The 16,823-nt window shown below is 46.9% G+C and overlaps 1 protein-coding gene across 2 annotated transcripts in view; it reads right to left on the bottom strand.

Annotated features, from left to right (window-relative positions):
• The window catches only part of itgb5 (integrin, beta 5), a 38,640-nt gene that overhangs the window by 2,758 nt on the left and 19,059 nt on the right, over positions 1-16,823 (bottom strand). For both annotated transcript variants that reach the window (XR_011077289.1, XM_068571826.1), the window contains exons 12-15: positions 3,679-3,901; positions 2,382-2,482; positions 868-987; positions 272-438 (exon numbers count right to left, since the gene is read on the bottom strand). Coding sequence is in view for 1 of the 2 variants with exons in the window: in XM_068571826.1 (XP_068427927.1) it covers positions 272-438; positions 868-987; positions 2,382-2,482; positions 3,679-3,901 (611 nt within the window). In the remaining variant the exon portion in view is untranslated. The remainder of the gene's footprint in view (positions 1-271; positions 439-867; positions 988-2,381; positions 2,483-3,678; positions 3,902-16,823) is intronic.

The following is a 16,823-nucleotide window of genomic DNA, read 5'->3' as shown; positions in this document are numbered from 1 at the left end:
AAAACGGAACGATATAGAACGCAATGGCCGAGAAAAGTATTAGAAAAATACTTTCGACAGGCACTGATATGACTGCATGGTTTCTTGTAGATGCATTAAACTATTCCACAGCTATTTTACGTGTGTGCGTGCTCTTGTTCCTCTATGCTGATGGGGACTTGAACCTGAATGCACACAGCCCTGTGGGGACTTGTGTCTCCGTGGGGACTTCATTTTACACAAACCCATTTCACGAGCTTCAGAAGAGTGTGTGAGTGTGAGTGGTCCTTACCATCTCGTATCGGGCTCGTGAGCGTGCGCTCTGGAAGTTTGCGAACTCCCTCCGGTCGTGCACGGTGATGGCCAGCTTCCAGACGGCGAGCAGCACCACCCCCACCAGCAGGATGCTGCCGACCACGGCCAGCAGCACCATCATGGCGTCCGGCCCGCCGCCGCACTCTGGACGCGGGAAGACAGGCACAGAGTCATACATCCAATTATAGTAGGTTGACGCCCAGAAACGTCACAAACACAGGAAAGTCAAAATGAGCCGGAGGGGGCGGGGCTTCAGCATACAAAGACGCATAAATTATGATTGAGAGGGAGTGTTGGCATTTTGGTGTCCTTACATGAACTTTCTCTGAATGTTTATTGCTTGTTCCATGACTTTACAAATTCACGTTTAGCTTTATAAGTTGTGGTTTAAAACACAGATGCACAAGAAATGTTGTCGTCCCTTTGAATCTTTAGATGTTTCCTGATAGAGAGCTCGATGATTTGTGCACCACACGCACAATCAAACGGCGCTGGGTTCCCAGAGGGTTTAATTTAAAAAAAAGGAAAGACTACGTAATGTGTTGTTGTGGTTGTTGTTGTTGTTGCACTGACCTGGCTCTTTGAGGGCTGTGAGGACGGATTGGCCGCTGGCGTGCTCAGAATACGTGAACTTCATGACACAGTCGTTGTCTGTCTTGTAGAGACAGAGCACAGCGCCGGGGTCCTCCGAGTCTGAAGGGAACAGAAACAGTCTTTAAGATATTGGACATGTTTTAACACACAACATGAAGAGAAAACAACATGGACCAAACAAACAATCCTAATTCACTCTCATTTAACAGAACAACAAGGACAAAATGACATAAAATAACTTTTATTGACTTGTTTTTGTATCAAACCATAAGCTACTTCACTTTAATTTAAGGAAAATAGAGAGAGAGAGAGAGAAAGAGAGAGAGAGAGAGAGAGGAGAAGGAGAGTGGGAGAAGGAAAGAAAGAGAGAGAGAGAGAAGGAGAGAGACAAGGGAGAGAGAGAGATAGAGAGAAGGAGCGAGAGGAGGAGAAGGAGAGAGCGAGAGCAAGGTAGAAGAGAGAGAGAGAAGGAGAAAAAATAAGGAAAGAGAGAGAGAAGAAAGAGAGAGAAGAGAAGAAAAAGGAGAGAGGAGAAAGAGATTAGAGAGAGAAGGAGAGAGAGAGAAGGAGAGAGAGAGGAGGGAGAGAGAGAGAAGGAGAGAGCGAGGAAGGGAGGAGTGGTGAGGTCATCTGTCTGAAGGAACAGACTTTGCTAGGAAGTCAGACGCTGATATTCTGAGTTCTCTTGTTTCCAAACTTCATCGTCCGAAGAAAAAACACTCACACGGGAGAGTGAGGTCATACTCTTCATCAGCCCCTCCTCCTCCTCCTCCTTTGTTTCATGCACCAAGTATGTGGAATGTACATGTGGAGTCCATTAAGGCCGTCAGATGGCTGAACTAGCGGGGGAATGCTACAGAACCCACTGGCTCCGTGTCAGGGCCACATGGCCAACAAAAAACGACAACAACAACAACCTCTGTAGCGAAACGCACAACCTCGTTCTCCTCGCGCTGCCAGAACAAGGTCATAAATCTCTGTGCGCTTAAGTAACGCATTCCTGAACATCTCCAGACTGTTCCCCTCCGGCTGTGTGGAGAAGGCAGCGCAGGGCGGAGTGTGTGTCTCTGCTGCAGTCACACCGGAGAGGACCGACACCTGACGCACACCAACACACACCTTCATCCAGCCAGCAGGTGTGTGAGGGACGCAGGGCGCCGTGCATCATCAGAGACGAAAGAGACAAAGCTGGCAGCCGTCTCAGGTTGTTGTTATTGTTATTATTATTGTTATTATTATTATTATTAGGACAGAGTTCATCCTGCTTGAGGAATTGGCCGCTTTGTGCGATTCTGCTTTGGAAACATTGTATCAACATGTGTTTGTGAGATTCATGCTCAGGTTTGTACTTCACACGTCAGACTTTAATTAAATATATTAACACACTTATTCTACAGTTCATGTTGATGTGTGAAGTGAGACGCCACTGGTGTTTATACTGGTGTCTCTGTCTGTGTGTGTGTCTGTGCGTGTCTCTGTGTGTGTACACTCACTGAGTGTCTCCACTGTGATGATTTCGTCCTTGCACAGGCGCTGGCAGGTCTGGTTGTCTGCGAGTCGTCCCGAGTTGAAGAGCCGACACTCGATGCATTCCCTGAATCGGGGTCCGAGAGGGGGGGGGGAGGGGAAGAGAGAGAGAGAGAGAGAGAGAGAGAGAAATCAACGGGGAAACAGAGGACGCCGTGTTCTCAAGCAGCTTCTCTCATCTTTATTCATGAGCACAAAAACACTCAGGGAGCACAGAGATCAATCTATCGATATATAAATAAATACATAAATGTGTTGATGTTCTCCGGTTACGTCAGCGGGCAGAAGAAGCTCCGCCGCTCCGTCACGACGCCGGAAAGAAAACAAACAAACAAACTGGTATCCGGGATTTTACTTCATCAGTTAGCGATGGCGGCGCCGTCACTTTGGGTTTCTGCGACATTTTACAGCATCAAGTCGGTTAAAAAAAGAGCCTGAGGAGCCGCAGCAGAAACTATAATGCTTCTTCACAATAAATTAAAGATGCTGCGTGAGGCATCTTCCCCTTCTCTCCTGTCAGGGAGCTTTATTCATCTACTTCTCATGACTCAGGGGGTCATTAAAACCCTCCACTGCTTCCAGATACAAACAAAACACCTCTTGTAACTGCGTTAATTGTTGAAAATTAAGACTCATTTGCCTTTAAATGTGTGCAGATTCTCTTGCGAATTTGCCACAGCGTTGTCATGAGTTCATGAAAATGAATCCTCCCTTCGTGAACGTGACACATCAGACTTATTTTGAAGTCAAATATGAACCCCACAGTGGAGGTAAAAACGATATAAATTAAGCAGAAACGCTCACAGAGAGAGACATTTACAGTTACGGCCGCGCCCGAGGGCAGCGGTCTGGCTTCAAACGCCGTCCGACCGCTCGCTAAATCGACGTTGTGACATATTTATGAACCCTGGCAATCCGGTCTGGTGGAGGGTGAGAGGCCGCTGCGTGTTAAGAGCCACGTGTCTGCTCTCTCTACTCGAGGTCAGACCGGCGTTTAACCCCGCGACCTCTAACAGAGTGATGCCGGAGTTCAAACGCCGTTCATTTTTCTCGGGATGGGGGTCACCGATGGCAGGAGAGTTCATCATCAAAGCCCGGATGAGGCCCGCTGTGAGCGAGTTATGCGAGGGGGCGGGGCTTAACTCTAGTTTGACCTTTGTTCCCCCGTCGTCGCTGTGGATTCCTGAAAGCGCCGCCTTGTTTCTACCTCTTCTGCCAAACGAAGGGATATAAGCGGCAAATGTTTGCGGTTTTCTTCTTTACCTTTTGGTGCCGCAGGCGTCGGGGCAGGTGGGGCATTTCTCGCAGGTGTCCCCGAAGGCGCCGGGCTCGCTGCACTGGCAGCGGCCGCACACGCAGCTGCCGCGCCCGCTGCACATCTGCCCGTCGTCCGCCACGCAGGGCGCCGTCTCGGTGGAGCAGTTGCAGTTGTCGCCGACGTAGCCGGCGTGGCATTTGCACTCGCCGCAGTGACACTCGCCGTGACCTGGAGGACGAAGGGAGAGGGGCACGGTCAAAACAGGTAACGGCACTGTGTGTGTGTGTGTGTGTGTGTGTGTGTGTGTAAAGTGCAACACAAATGACGTCTGACTGATTGATTGCAGCCGTACGACTCATCTTAACTGGAACTAAGGAGCTTAACACAAACACGAAGAGAGAAGAGAGAGACCTCAAGTACTCAAGATGACGAGGTCGTCCAGATACACAGAGTCACACACACACACACACACACACACACACACACACACACACACACACACAGTCTGTTTCCTCTCCCTGAGAAAACACTCTGACCTTCCTTCGCAGCAGCTGGAGCGGAGCTTCTCCACGTCTACAGCGAATGAACCGCCACACTCGTGAACTTGTCGTCCGCCGCCGGACACAAGAAGGCAACGGGAGGACGAGTCTCCCGGAGGCCACACCCCCAGAGTCCTCTCCCCCTCTCCGCAGCCTCTCCACCTCTCTTCCAGGTCGAGAGGGAGGACGGCGGCCGCGCGACGAGTTTCACGCCGCCGGGTCCAAGGCCACATAAAGGCCACATTCACGAGGCCGCTTATCTCTGAGGATGAGGAGGCGGGCGGAGAGGAGACGCCGAGACTTCATCAACGCGGGCCAAAGACAAGAATCCCAGGGTCACGACCAGAGGAAGTGTGCAGAACAAGAGCAGGGAGAAGCCTCAGTAGTGTGCAGATGAAGGTCTTTAGGTTCTAGCCCGCCGCCGGGGACGATGGGAATGCTTTCATTTACTATCTTATGCACTTTATGAATGATGTGACAAAGAAAGACTTGTTTGTTGCAGGTTTATGTCAGTTTTCAGACACGTCAGGCATGAATTTTTACACTTTTTTATACCATTATGTAATTTATCTGCTGGTTTTTAACCGGTTAAAGTGCAGTTGAGTACCTTTTATATAAACCGTCCTATTATTAGTATTATTATTATTAAAACAGTCTATATAAGTTACGTTAGAGAGGATCCTAACACTGGGCCTCATGCAGCAACATCGCTCTCATATTTTCTCCTAATCTTCCACTCCAGATGCATCCAAAAACACTTTCAGCATCTAAATCTGCTCCGCATCAGATGTTCGTGATGAATATCATTTATCTATTTATTTATTTATTTATTATCATAAATGGTGATCACTTACATGTGATCTTCCAGAGAAAAAAAGTCTAAAAAGCATCAAAGAGCAGAATGTAACTTATTCAGAAGCTGAAACGCTGGGTTTTATTGGTCTTAATTGGACCAGTATTTCTTTATTAATCTAATCATGACACAACTCTAAATAACATACAATAATGTCGATTATGTGATAGTCATGTGTCGTTTTTTTATTGCTTGAACTTTCTTTGCTTTGGCCTGTGAGTGGTGAAGTTTCTCTCCAGAGAAGAAAGAAAAGACGATAAGAAAACATTTGTTCTCACTTCCTGCGCGAGGTTCAGTGTTTATGCCATTTATCTTTTAGAGGAAAAACAAGCAATAAACTAATGACTGCCACATTAAATATACTTTCTTAACCCCCCCCCCCCCCCCCCCCCCCTCCTCTAGAAAGGAAAACACATCGAGGAGAGGACGATGATCTACGATCAGTGAAGACGAGTGAAATCGCGCGTCTGGGAGAGGCTCCTCCCCCTTCTGTCCAACACGCAAAAAAACAGATTAAAACCTCAAAGAAGTCACGGGAGGCTTTTTCTTTAAAAACAAAAACGGGGGGGGGGGGGGGGGGGGGAGACATCCTGTCCAGTCATCAATCGCGGTCACGGGGTTGCGCAACACTGGAGTCACAGACGTCTTGATTACGCAATATGTTAAGTGCATTATTTTATTTTTTTCATTTAAACACTTTTTTTTTTAAAGGTGGAAAAACAAAGAACTCCTGAGTCCAGCGCGCCACTCCCAGTGCTCTTGGCCATGGCCAGTATGTGGCATGTGGCTGAGTCACTGGGAACGTGTCCCTGAATGACTCCGCTGCTCCAGCATTCAGCGGGCAACACGCCGCCGCCTGCTTTGGTTTTGGCTTTTTTTTTTGGGTGAAGATTAAAAAAAAAAAAAGATGTGAAAGTGCAGCTGCTCATTGTTGAACGAGTCCCAACGAGGCGCTCCTGTGTCTGTCGTCTTCAAACCGTCTCCCTCCTGCTCCCCCGTGAACTGGTGATGGCTGTTTGGTTCTACTTTCACAGGTACTGAGCATCTTAATGAACACCAGTAAAATGAAGGCTCTCGTCGGCAGCGGTGTTCAGACTCAGACGAGAACCACAGAGGAGCTTTGAGCCGCCAAAGTCTGCTGCATGTGTAACGGACCAACGCTTATAAATAATTAAACTTCTCACCGAGTGAGAAACAGACTCAAAAATCAATTAAAAGGTCCGGAGTTGAGGATTAGACGGCGTCTGGCAGTGAGGAGGCAGCTTGCAGAACTACTGCTACACACATGTTATTACTCGCAAGAAAAAAAACATACATCATTTTACACTTCATTTCTGCTCATAATCAAATCATCAAATGCTGCACCTTCAAACACAAGATCAAAGCGACACAAGTTCACGTTGGAGTAACAGAGACGTAAATTACTTCCACTGGCGCAACTAGTTCATTTTTTTGGAGGGATTCAGAGTGTGAGACTCAAGAATAATGTCCTAAATAAGAGATCCTGACGTATTTATACTGTATAAACACACAATGTGCTTGCTCAGGTTTCATCTCCGCGTACCAAGCTCGTGTTCGATGACCTTCGGCCGGCAACCAGATGTTTTGGAGCAAGTGCACCAGCTCTTTTCTTTCCTCCCGTCACTCCTTTATTTTATTGTGTGTGTTATTGAGCTGCTGAGTCGCCGCTCCACAGTGAGATTAAACACCGCTCGTGATAAACGCAGCTGTGGCAGAGGAGGAGGAGGAAGAGGAGGAGGTGGAATGCGTTCAGGGCTGTGACCTTCCTCCGTTTACTTGCAACCTTTCCATGACGTTTCTCCAGACGTTCAGTCAGCCTGCACGAGCAGCCAAAAGTGAGGGTGAAGTGACACGAGGAGGAAGAGGCTGAGGAAGAGGCTGATGAAGACGTTTCAGACTGTTTCTGTTTCTGAACATGTGCATCTTTTCATCTGTTTGTGCTTCCACGTCACAGATTCAGCGAGTTAATTCATGTCGCGAGTTAACGACTGAGGAGGAAGAGGAGAAGAAAAAGGATAAAAAAGAAATTAAAAAAAGAACGACAAATAGTGAGAATGTGCTTCACAATATAAGATTCAAGATGTTTTTACTGTCATATGATAACAGACAGTTACAATGAAAAGTTTATTAAAAGGTAAAAAAAATAAAAGAAATTAACAGTATTGCACAAATATATGATAATAGTATTGCGTTGATCTGAAAAAATATGATAGTATTGCTATGATAAATACGATAAAATATGATAAAAGTATTGCTCATTGTATCTTTGTACACTTTACATTGCTACAACATTGCCAAATGACGAAAAGTTCACGTATTGATGGTATTTCGGGAGGACACACTCGAGGTTGAAATCGTTGAAATCTTTTTTTGAAATCGCCGACAACAAACACATTGTCCGACAGCGCATCAATGAATAAAGCGTTCAAGTTTTCCTTTACTGAACTCAGTAGAGACGATGACGTGGGAGTTAAAACATCTCCTTCTTCCTTTGCTTACGCCCGATACTCATTTTCACTGAGTAGAACCTGAACGCATCACAATGCAAGTCAACATCGTCTCAGTGCGTTTTAAAAAACATTTGGAGGCATTTCTGTCACCGGCGTCAGATCAATCCTCAAAAGAAAGTGCGTGGATGAAGATCGTCTGCACATCCAGGACGCTGATGAAGATCATGTGACGTGACGGAAAGCTACTAAAAGGACCATGAAGGGAGATCGCTGCGTCTGAGCTGGAAGCGCATTAAAAGACTGGAGCTACAGGATCAGAGTTACACTTCTATGTGTGAGATTAACAGTTAAATGGCCGCACATGCAGTGAGGAACAGATGTGACATGACGCCGCCTCCTCTTCATCCCCCGCTAAAAGCATAACCTCACAATATAATGGAGGATGACTCACTGGCTGCCTTTTAAAAAACAATCACGGGCTCAGCGACGTAGTTCTCACCAAACCAAACCGACTCGTTACAGTCCGGAGGCATCGAGGCGCATTTCCACATTTTCTGCCCGGAGACATAAAAACAGGCTTATGTAAATATTTGGAGATTATATAAAAAAAAAAGAAAAAAAAGGAAATGAGCCGTCGGGTTATTTTAAGGAGCACAGCTGCATCATGTAAAATGTGCCAGAGCTGAACTACAGCTGCCTTGTTTTTTTTTTTTTTTAATGGAAGCATTTTCAAATAAACAAAAATAATGTTCCCAGAGCAAATTGCGTCGGACATCTGGGAGCAACGGAGCTTCGTGCAGATCCACATATCATCCCCCCCAGATGTTTAATCCTCCAAATGTCTGCAAACCCGGTGGCGGTAGTGTGTACGGCAGCTGTGCATCGCGTCCTTCAGCTCAATTACTACAGTTGTGATATTATTTTTAGCCGCAATTGTCTCATTTCATTTGGCTGATGCTTTTATCCAAAGAGACTCACATGTTTGCTCTTTACGCCGTGGACACAGCGACGGGGGAGCAGTTAGGGGTTCAGCGTCTCGCTCAAGGACGTGGACTAGCGGGAGCCGGAGATCGAACCACCGATCCTCTGATTGAAAAACGGGGCGAGCTGAACACCGAGCCACAGTCTCAATGTTTATTCAACTTTTTTTAATTTATTTTTTTAACTTGGATCATCGTCTTGATGGGATGCGGGGAGGGAGGGCGTCGATGTTGACACACACACACACACACACACACACACACACATACACAGACGCACACACACAGAGAAAGAGAGAGAGAAACGGTGACTTCCTGCTGGCGGTCAAAGAGCTGCCTGTGGGCCCTCTGGAGGCTTGCGTCGTGTTTGTGTGCGTTTCGGAAAAAGAAAACATGGCCGCCCAGCCCCTGGCGTCTCCGGTTGCAGAGCGAAGAGCTCCGCTCTCTATTTCCAGCTCTTCCAGCTGAAGCCTGATGGAAATCTGCAACCGAATATATGAAATACCTGCGGCGCGCCCCAGGAATTCCTACATTTGAAGTGGAAAAAAAAGACGACGAAGGAGCCAAAAAAAAGCTTCATATCGACGCCTTTGAGGAAAACTTTGAGCACAGTATAGGAATGCATGTGTATGAACTTTAAAATAATGTTGAATGAAGGCGAATGCAGTGATTTAAATACACAAGGAGATATTTGGCGGTCTTCTCATTTGGAGCTATGTGAATCATTATGTTGTGATTCACAGATATCACAGACTTCTTGTACTCTTTATTGTACTATTTGAGGAAAGAGCAAACTCTTGAATTATTGTGAAAGTATGTCGTTTATATTTTTTGGGTCAGTCTGCAGCCGCCACGTCCACAGTTCATAACAACACATCTCGTGTGCGCGGCTCCCTTTTTTTTTCTCATTTTTATCCGGCTCTCAAAAGAAGAAATATACACCAAATGTGTGTCAAATAAGAAAGCGCTCTGTGCCCGGATATCAGAGAGGTCGCGCCAGATCATCATCGCATGCGGCTGCTCCCTGATGTAGCGTGACGCTAAATGAGAGAACAATATCACAGCAAAAACCCACTCGTAATTACACGCTGCGAGCCGTGGGGCGAGATTACGGCTCAGTCACAGGCTCAGACGGGCTCCAGAGTCTCTTTCTCTTTGTGTGTGTGTGTGTGTGTGTGTTTGAGTAAAAACAGAAGGAGGAAAATGCAACAGAAGGGATTCATTTAAACTCAGTGCAACGTCACATTGTACCGAGATGAAGGGCTGGTTTGTTTTTTAAATAGTTTGAAAAAGGTATCAAAACACTCTTTTTGTTGCGTTTTCTAGCTTCGGTTTAGAGGGAGTTCTGCACATTTGCAGGCAATTAATTCGGCCGACGCTCTGCCTGCCAGGCGAAGAGTTGGGGAGCAGACGCGACAAAGGCGTCGACAAGACGGGAAGAAGGACCGCAAAAGACAAACCCTCTGAGTGACAGCGGCTTCTGTACACAAGTCAGCACGGGGCGACCAAACTGCTGACGAGGAAGTTTCATATTTTTCTCCACAGAAGACGAGACAAAAAAACTTCTGCGTTTCATTTCCCTCGCCTTGAAACGGAGACGGATGTTTAGGTTCACTCGAGGCTGAAAGTTGAACTCCTGCCAGTCACATTTTTTCTGTCATTCCCAAGAAGTGATTGCTAAAATCCTCCCCGAGGGCCGAGGGGAGGGGGGAGACGCACACTATCCCGATGTGATGAGAGGGAGACGCAACACACGGCGGGAGGGAACGTCTGCAAACATGAGCAGGGGAATTATCAAGCGCCAATCAAAAAATATAAGATATAGACAATAGAATTACGAGGATTTAAATTGTGATTCATCCTTATAATCCAGAAAGCGTTGGTCAGATTTAGAAGCAGCACCCTGCTCATGCAGAGGAGAAGGGAGGATAATCATGATAATTCCTTTTGTTCCTCTCCGCCGACTGTTCTTCATGCCCGTGAAGCTAGGAGCATAACGTGATTAGCTTAGCGTAGCATAAAGACTGGACGCGAGGAGGAAAAGAGTTTCAGAAGAATGCAGACGAGCACACCTCTACGGCTTAACCCCCGTTTCCAGCTTTGATGCTAAGCTAAGCTAATCCCCTCCTGGCTAAAGCTGCTGCGGATCATCCGACTGCATGAAAGAAAGAAGAGTGCATTTCTCCAAGAAGGTCAAACTAGTTAAGCGATTCTCTACCACTCCGACGCCGGCAATAAACGGCCGCCGTCGGAAGCCGTTTCCACGCGTTCCACTTCAACTCTGCTTCCTATGAAACACAGTTTTTAGCTGATGTGATCCACTTTAACGTGGCTGTTGAAACTATCACTACCCTGTCTTTATCCGCCAAAGTAAAACAGCGAAAAAATGCGGCCAATTAAAAGAGCGCAGGCCGAGACGAGCTGCCTCTTGTCCGCCGTTCATCACCAGACGTAAACAGAGAGGAGATATCGGACCTGGGAGCGATTGATTTGGGGCCTAAAAGCCTTCAAAGAGAGACACAACTTTGTCTTTGTTTGGCGTTCTGTTTGTGTTTGTGTGCCGGTAAAAGAGGAGTAACGCCACCTCCGAGTGAAACTACATGATCAGATTCAGGGTTCAATTACAGGTATCGGCAGCTCGGCTGTGGAGAACATCGCACGCTGGATGGACAACAGTCATTACCGGCCCGCGAAAACGGTGTTTACTGCTAGATTCATAGCGCGCCTCAACGTCCACGGACATTACTCACAGTAGGCAGGAGACAAAAGCCTATAAAATGTTAAAAAAAAAAAAAAAAAAAGGGACAACAGACACCATGATTAACTCTGTGACCTGAGTTTTACCAGCTGGTCGTTAAACGCTGAGGAAGCGTTTCATTTGTTGTCCTGAGGGGAAAATTATGTTTATTTTTAGTCCCAAAAAAATAATGATAGGTATAAAGCTAAGCCTGATAATTATCTCATAATGCGTACAGAGATTTACAGATCTCTAGTGCTGGGAATATCAAAAGGAACAAAGCAAAGCCACAAGAAAAAAAACCCTGGCCCCGCCCCTTTAAACTTGTTGAGATTTAAGCTTTTTGATCTGGGATTACATAACGGGAAACTTTTTGTCTCGTACAGAGCCGGTTCAGAGCGGCTCAAAGGGTTTAAATGGGACTTTTATGCCGGCTATCGCAAGGTGGAGCAGGCGGCCGCGCTGCAGGTGCTGCGGTCCAGGTCGACTTTACGCAAATCAGGAGGTGTGTCTAGACATATTCAGTAACTTTAGGGTGTATTTCCTCGACGTTTTCAGACACATTTTGGTTCAATACAGCTGCAAATGTTTACACCCAGCAGTCCCTCTGCAAGCCGAGCCTCCAACATGAGCTCTCCTTTCAGCCCCCCTGAGGGAAATGTCCGTCTCTGGAGCTGCTAAATGCTCCTTAAGTTGAGCGGCGAGTCTCTTAACTGCATCCGTCTGCCTTACAGGTGGTGCACACACACACACACACATGACGACTCTTTCGGATTGTTTCCCCTCTGCAAACAGCTGCCCGCTGCAGCTGGAAAGAAAGCACGCCGACGGTGACCGCGAGCGTGAAACTGAAGGAAAGAGCTGAAAGATTCAGCAATGAACAAAACCATTTTAGGCCTTTGTTAGCGTGAAAGAACGATGAAGTAAAACAATAGCAGAGCAAACGGTGCTTTCACTTCCTGCGGGCCAGAAAAACAAACTCCACAAAAAGCAGAATTTCGGGAGCTCTGCTTTATTTATTTTCTTCATCGGCGTCCCGCTCCGGCGCGGCGTGCGTCCGGCATCTGGGCGAGCAGCCGCGATGTGAAACGATTACGACCAGCTGTTAAGCTTTGAGGATCTAAATCCCGGGGACGCTGCTGGGAGATCCCGAGGAGCACCCCAAGAAGCTGAGCTGGGGCCCCTGTTTTTTTGTGGCCTCCCCTCCTTATCCGGTGTCAAACCGAGGACAGAAACGGCATGTGAAGGCTTGAGCCACGACTCGAGTGTAAAGAAAACACCTGCACGTTTCTAAAGAAGCGGCAGGATCGGAGAGGCGCGGGGAGGGGGCGTGGCCTCGATCCGCAGTGTTTTTTCATGCCCTGAGGTCTTTGTGTTCGGGCGCTCAAGTTCAGTCAAGTCTTAGAGAGGGGAGGAGTCGTCCGGTGTTTTCTTTACTGCCGGCGGCTGAGCGGCAGCTGCTGCTCAGGTGGCTTTGTTCAGTCAGTCACGGCATGTTTCACACCAAATGACGTCCGAGAGGCTTCGACTCCCATTAAAGTCGGAGCTGTAATCGGCTGGAGAAGACACGACAGTGCTAATGATTAACAGCCTTCACTTGGGCGGATGAAATTGCGACCCGGTTACGACGTAAATGACGTTAACATGTACCACAGTACATGTTAACGTCATTTACTGTTGAAAAATCTTGTGTTTCTTTGCTGTGTTTCAACAAAACCTCTGAGTTAGTTTCAGGAGGAAACGCCCCTGCCATGCTCGTAAGTCCCGTGTTTGTTTAAGGTGCGTCGATGGATTCCCAACGTGAGTAACACACAAGACAACACTCCACCCTCCAAGTGGCCTTTGTGTGGCATCGTGAATCACAGTTTAGGTCTACGGCTAATTGCTCTGTTTGCTCAGCAGAGGTTTACGGATGAATAAACCATCAATTTTATGAACTTAGAAGAAGCAATACACTTGGTTCTTAGAAGCACAAATAAAGTGTGGTGTCTTCACATCTGTTTTTTTCGGAGCTTTAACATCTACAAACTTAAATGTGAGCAGGGAGAGAAGACACATGGAGAGTAAAAAGCAGCGTTACTTTTGGTGTATTATTTCTAATGACTCAAGTGTTGCTGATGATCGTTAACGAAGACCAGACTCACTAATCGCTGCTCACTAAAAACACACTAATGTGAACCGCAGCCACCCAAACAAGCTTTATAGACTGTGTTGCAGGGAGGGGTATCTAGACTTTTCTTTTAACAAATCTACTGTAATATAATTATGTTAATGCTTTGCAATAGTGTATTCTTTTGAACGTTTATTCCAATAAAGTACTTTGAATTGAAAAGTAAAGAGAATTGGAGAGAGAGAGAGAATTGAAAAGAGAGAGAGAGACCTGAAGAGGGAGAGAATTGGAGGGGAGAGAGAGACAGATAATTGGAGAGAGAGAGAGATTTGAAGAGAGTGAGAGACACAGAAAGACAGAAAGAGAGAGAGTGAGCGAGAGAGAGTGCATTAGAGAGAGAGAGACAGACAGACCGAGTCAGAGAGAGAGAGAAGTAGAACAAAGGAAATGTTGTTTCCAAAGCACGATTCAAAAACTAAAGTCATGTTTCAAACTCAGATGTTTGAAAGACAAACTAGCAAAACAAAAAAAAAGCAGCGCTGCCACAGAAGAAGAAGTAGAAGAAGAAAAACTCCCCAAAACATGAACTCACTGGAGGACAAACCCAGATTCTTTGAACCAAAGTTCAGATGACAATGGCGTCTCAGAGAGCGGAACAATGGCGGCAGAAGACGAGTCTAGAATAAGAATGAAGGATCTTGAACGTCTCTTTGGTCCAGTCTTCTCTCTTCATCTGCCCTGCAGCAACATGCTGGACACCCTCATACGTCTGCAGGTGCTGCTGAACACACTCCACAACAACAACAATAAAGCTTCTAGCTGTAACTGTTATTACCGCAATACGTCACAGATACATAAAAACATCTTTTAGCGACCGGGGTGAAGGGAGGCGGGGGGGCTTTTCTGCTGCTGAGGCGGCACATATTTCCTTAATGGTGAAAGTGTCTTTCGGGTTCATTAGCTGCTGTTCCAACATGCCCTTTGCCGCGGCGGATACGGGCTAACACCTTGAAGCCTCTCCGGTTTCACCTGCACGGTGTCTTCCTGTCAGACTTCAAGTCTTAAAAGCTCAGAAAGAAAACAAAAAACAAAACATATGGGATGCGGGACAGCGGTTTTTATTTCATGCGGGTAAAAGAGGATTTGTGCAAGTCTGGAACGAAAGCTGCTCTATTCCTGGAGACTCGGATCGTTATTTAGACCCAGCTGCAGAGTCTGCGGAGGAGATGTGGGTCAGAGGGGCAGCGGGACCTACTGCACACAGGAGGGTTTATGCATCAGTATTAAATATCAGTTGATGCTGCTCAGCTAATATTTTTAGTCTACAGTCTGGATGTGGGGAAAAAGAAAGGCTCGGCCCTCCTGAGGAACATTTAAATCAGTCGGGTTTATCTGTAAAACGTCCAAAATGCAACAATAAAACATGATAGCGGATGATATCTGTCAGTAAATATCCGGGTCAGACTCCGGGGTTCATCCTTCCATGCACAGAAGAAACACAACACAAACTAACTCAACATCATCACAGGGGGCTTTGCACCGCCTGCACGTCATTCCCTTCAGTTGAAGAGACTCCTCGCGGAGGACAGGAACAGACATAAACACAAAGACAGATGGTGGAAAGGGAGGATAAGATGACCCGGGGACATTCGGAGACAGACGGGTCAGCTGACGTCAGATTCTAAACTGGCAAAATAAAGACTCAGCAGTTCAGAACGCCAACGCTGATTTGATGCACCGATCCAGCGGGAACTTCACATGCGCCTACAAGAGCAAATATAAAGACGCTGCCTTCATTTCTGTCTGTTTCTCTATCAATCTAGTTTAAAAGCACACTGAAGAGCAGCGTGTTCTGGTGGCTTCGGCTGGTTCGGCGGCACACACACACACACACACACACACACCCCCCCATCAATATGTGTACTGTACACACAGAATTACAGCCCGTCTGCCCAGCAGGTGTGAGCCACAGCTAGGTGCGGAGCGCTGCCGCTGTCCTCGAGTTCAACTCCGGCTGGAAATCCAGCAGGTTTCCTAAAGTGGACGAGGCGCCGCTGGTTAGACGGCAACTCACTAAACACACACAGACACACACCACACACACACCACACTGGATGCACAGCACAAAAGTCCAAACACTGAGTAAGAGCATGTGATAAAAGATGAAGCCGAACTGGATTATTTGATTTAGAAAAGCTATTGCATGTGGCCACGTCTCGGCTCTCCACGAAGGATGACATTTAAATTGAAGCAAAGCCAAATACAGGAGGGGGAGGAAGAGGAGGAGGAAGAGGAGATAACAGAGCTCAAAGTGCTGACAGAATGACAATATCAGAGAAACCACATGTCACTGAAGAACATAAACAACGACGAACTGCTGACGTGAACTGAGGGGAGAAGATAAGATGACGAGATTATTCAGGGGGAATTGTTGACAGGGCAACATGACAGACACACACACCAATATTTTAATCTCAGACGTCACATGTTCGCAAAACATTTAACCGCCAGAGAAGTGAAAGAAGTACTGAGAAACACCAAGACTGAATCACAAGTATGACAACATAGTGGTTGTTTTCAGTGAAGAGTTTATATCCTCCGTACCAGTCTTGTTTAAAAAAGGGAAGAAGGACTTTAAGAAACATCACGACTGATACCGGCTCGCGCGCTCTCGCTCTCTCTCTCCAACACCTCAGTGAGCAAAAAGACCACCGTCACGACATTCAAGGAGACAAAGAGCGACGGAAAAGAAGTGAAAAAAATGGATGCCATGCCGGCTGATGTCCTCGTCATTAAAAGCTGCTCCAGGTGGAGCACAATACTCTTTACAAGATATTCTTCGCTTGCTCAAGGGCTCCAAATATACCTTTTTGGAAACCCATGGGATGGGATTTTACAGAGATATTCAGAGAGAAAAAAAGAGTGGAGGAGGAGCAGCGTTCGGTATCATTAGGAGCTTATTATGGCTCCACGCTGAGAGGAGGAGGAAGAGCGAGCAGGAGCTAGCGGACTGTTAACATTTAATGACCGCTTGTGGATGATCGGCACAAACAAAACGGCCATTATTGGTTTTTGCGTGTCGCTCGGCGTGTCCGGCCTCGCCGCTGACTTAACAGGGGGGAAAAAAACACACAAAAAAAACGACGACGACTTCAGTTTTTTTTTTTTAAACTGGGCTCAGATAAATAGAGGCCAGGCATTGTGTTACGGGAGCGCGCCAAAGCCGGCCCCAACGGTCACAAAGCGCTCTCTGTGGTTTCTCAGGAACAGCCGGTGGCTTTGGGGATGAGCCACACTGCCTCCCCCCTCCCTCCTCTCGCTCTGCTCCACTCTCACATCCAAGAGGTCTCGCACCAGAACGCAGAGTCTTGGAGCCGATGTTCTGGGAACACAACATCCACTGAGCCAAACCTGGCTTTCCACGGCGGGGCCCTCTTTGGGGCTCGAAGCTCAGCGAGAG

This window comes from Clinocottus analis, unplaced genomic scaffold, assembly GCF_023055335.1.
Source record: "Clinocottus analis isolate CAN_PGR_092001 unplaced genomic scaffold, fCliAna1.0.p SCAF_12, whole genome shotgun sequence".
Taxonomy (NCBI): Eukaryota; Metazoa; Chordata; class Actinopteri; order Perciformes; family Cottidae; genus Clinocottus; species Clinocottus analis.
The sequence above is the reverse complement of the archived record's forward strand: the minus strand, read 5'-3'. Positions and strand labels throughout refer to the sequence as shown.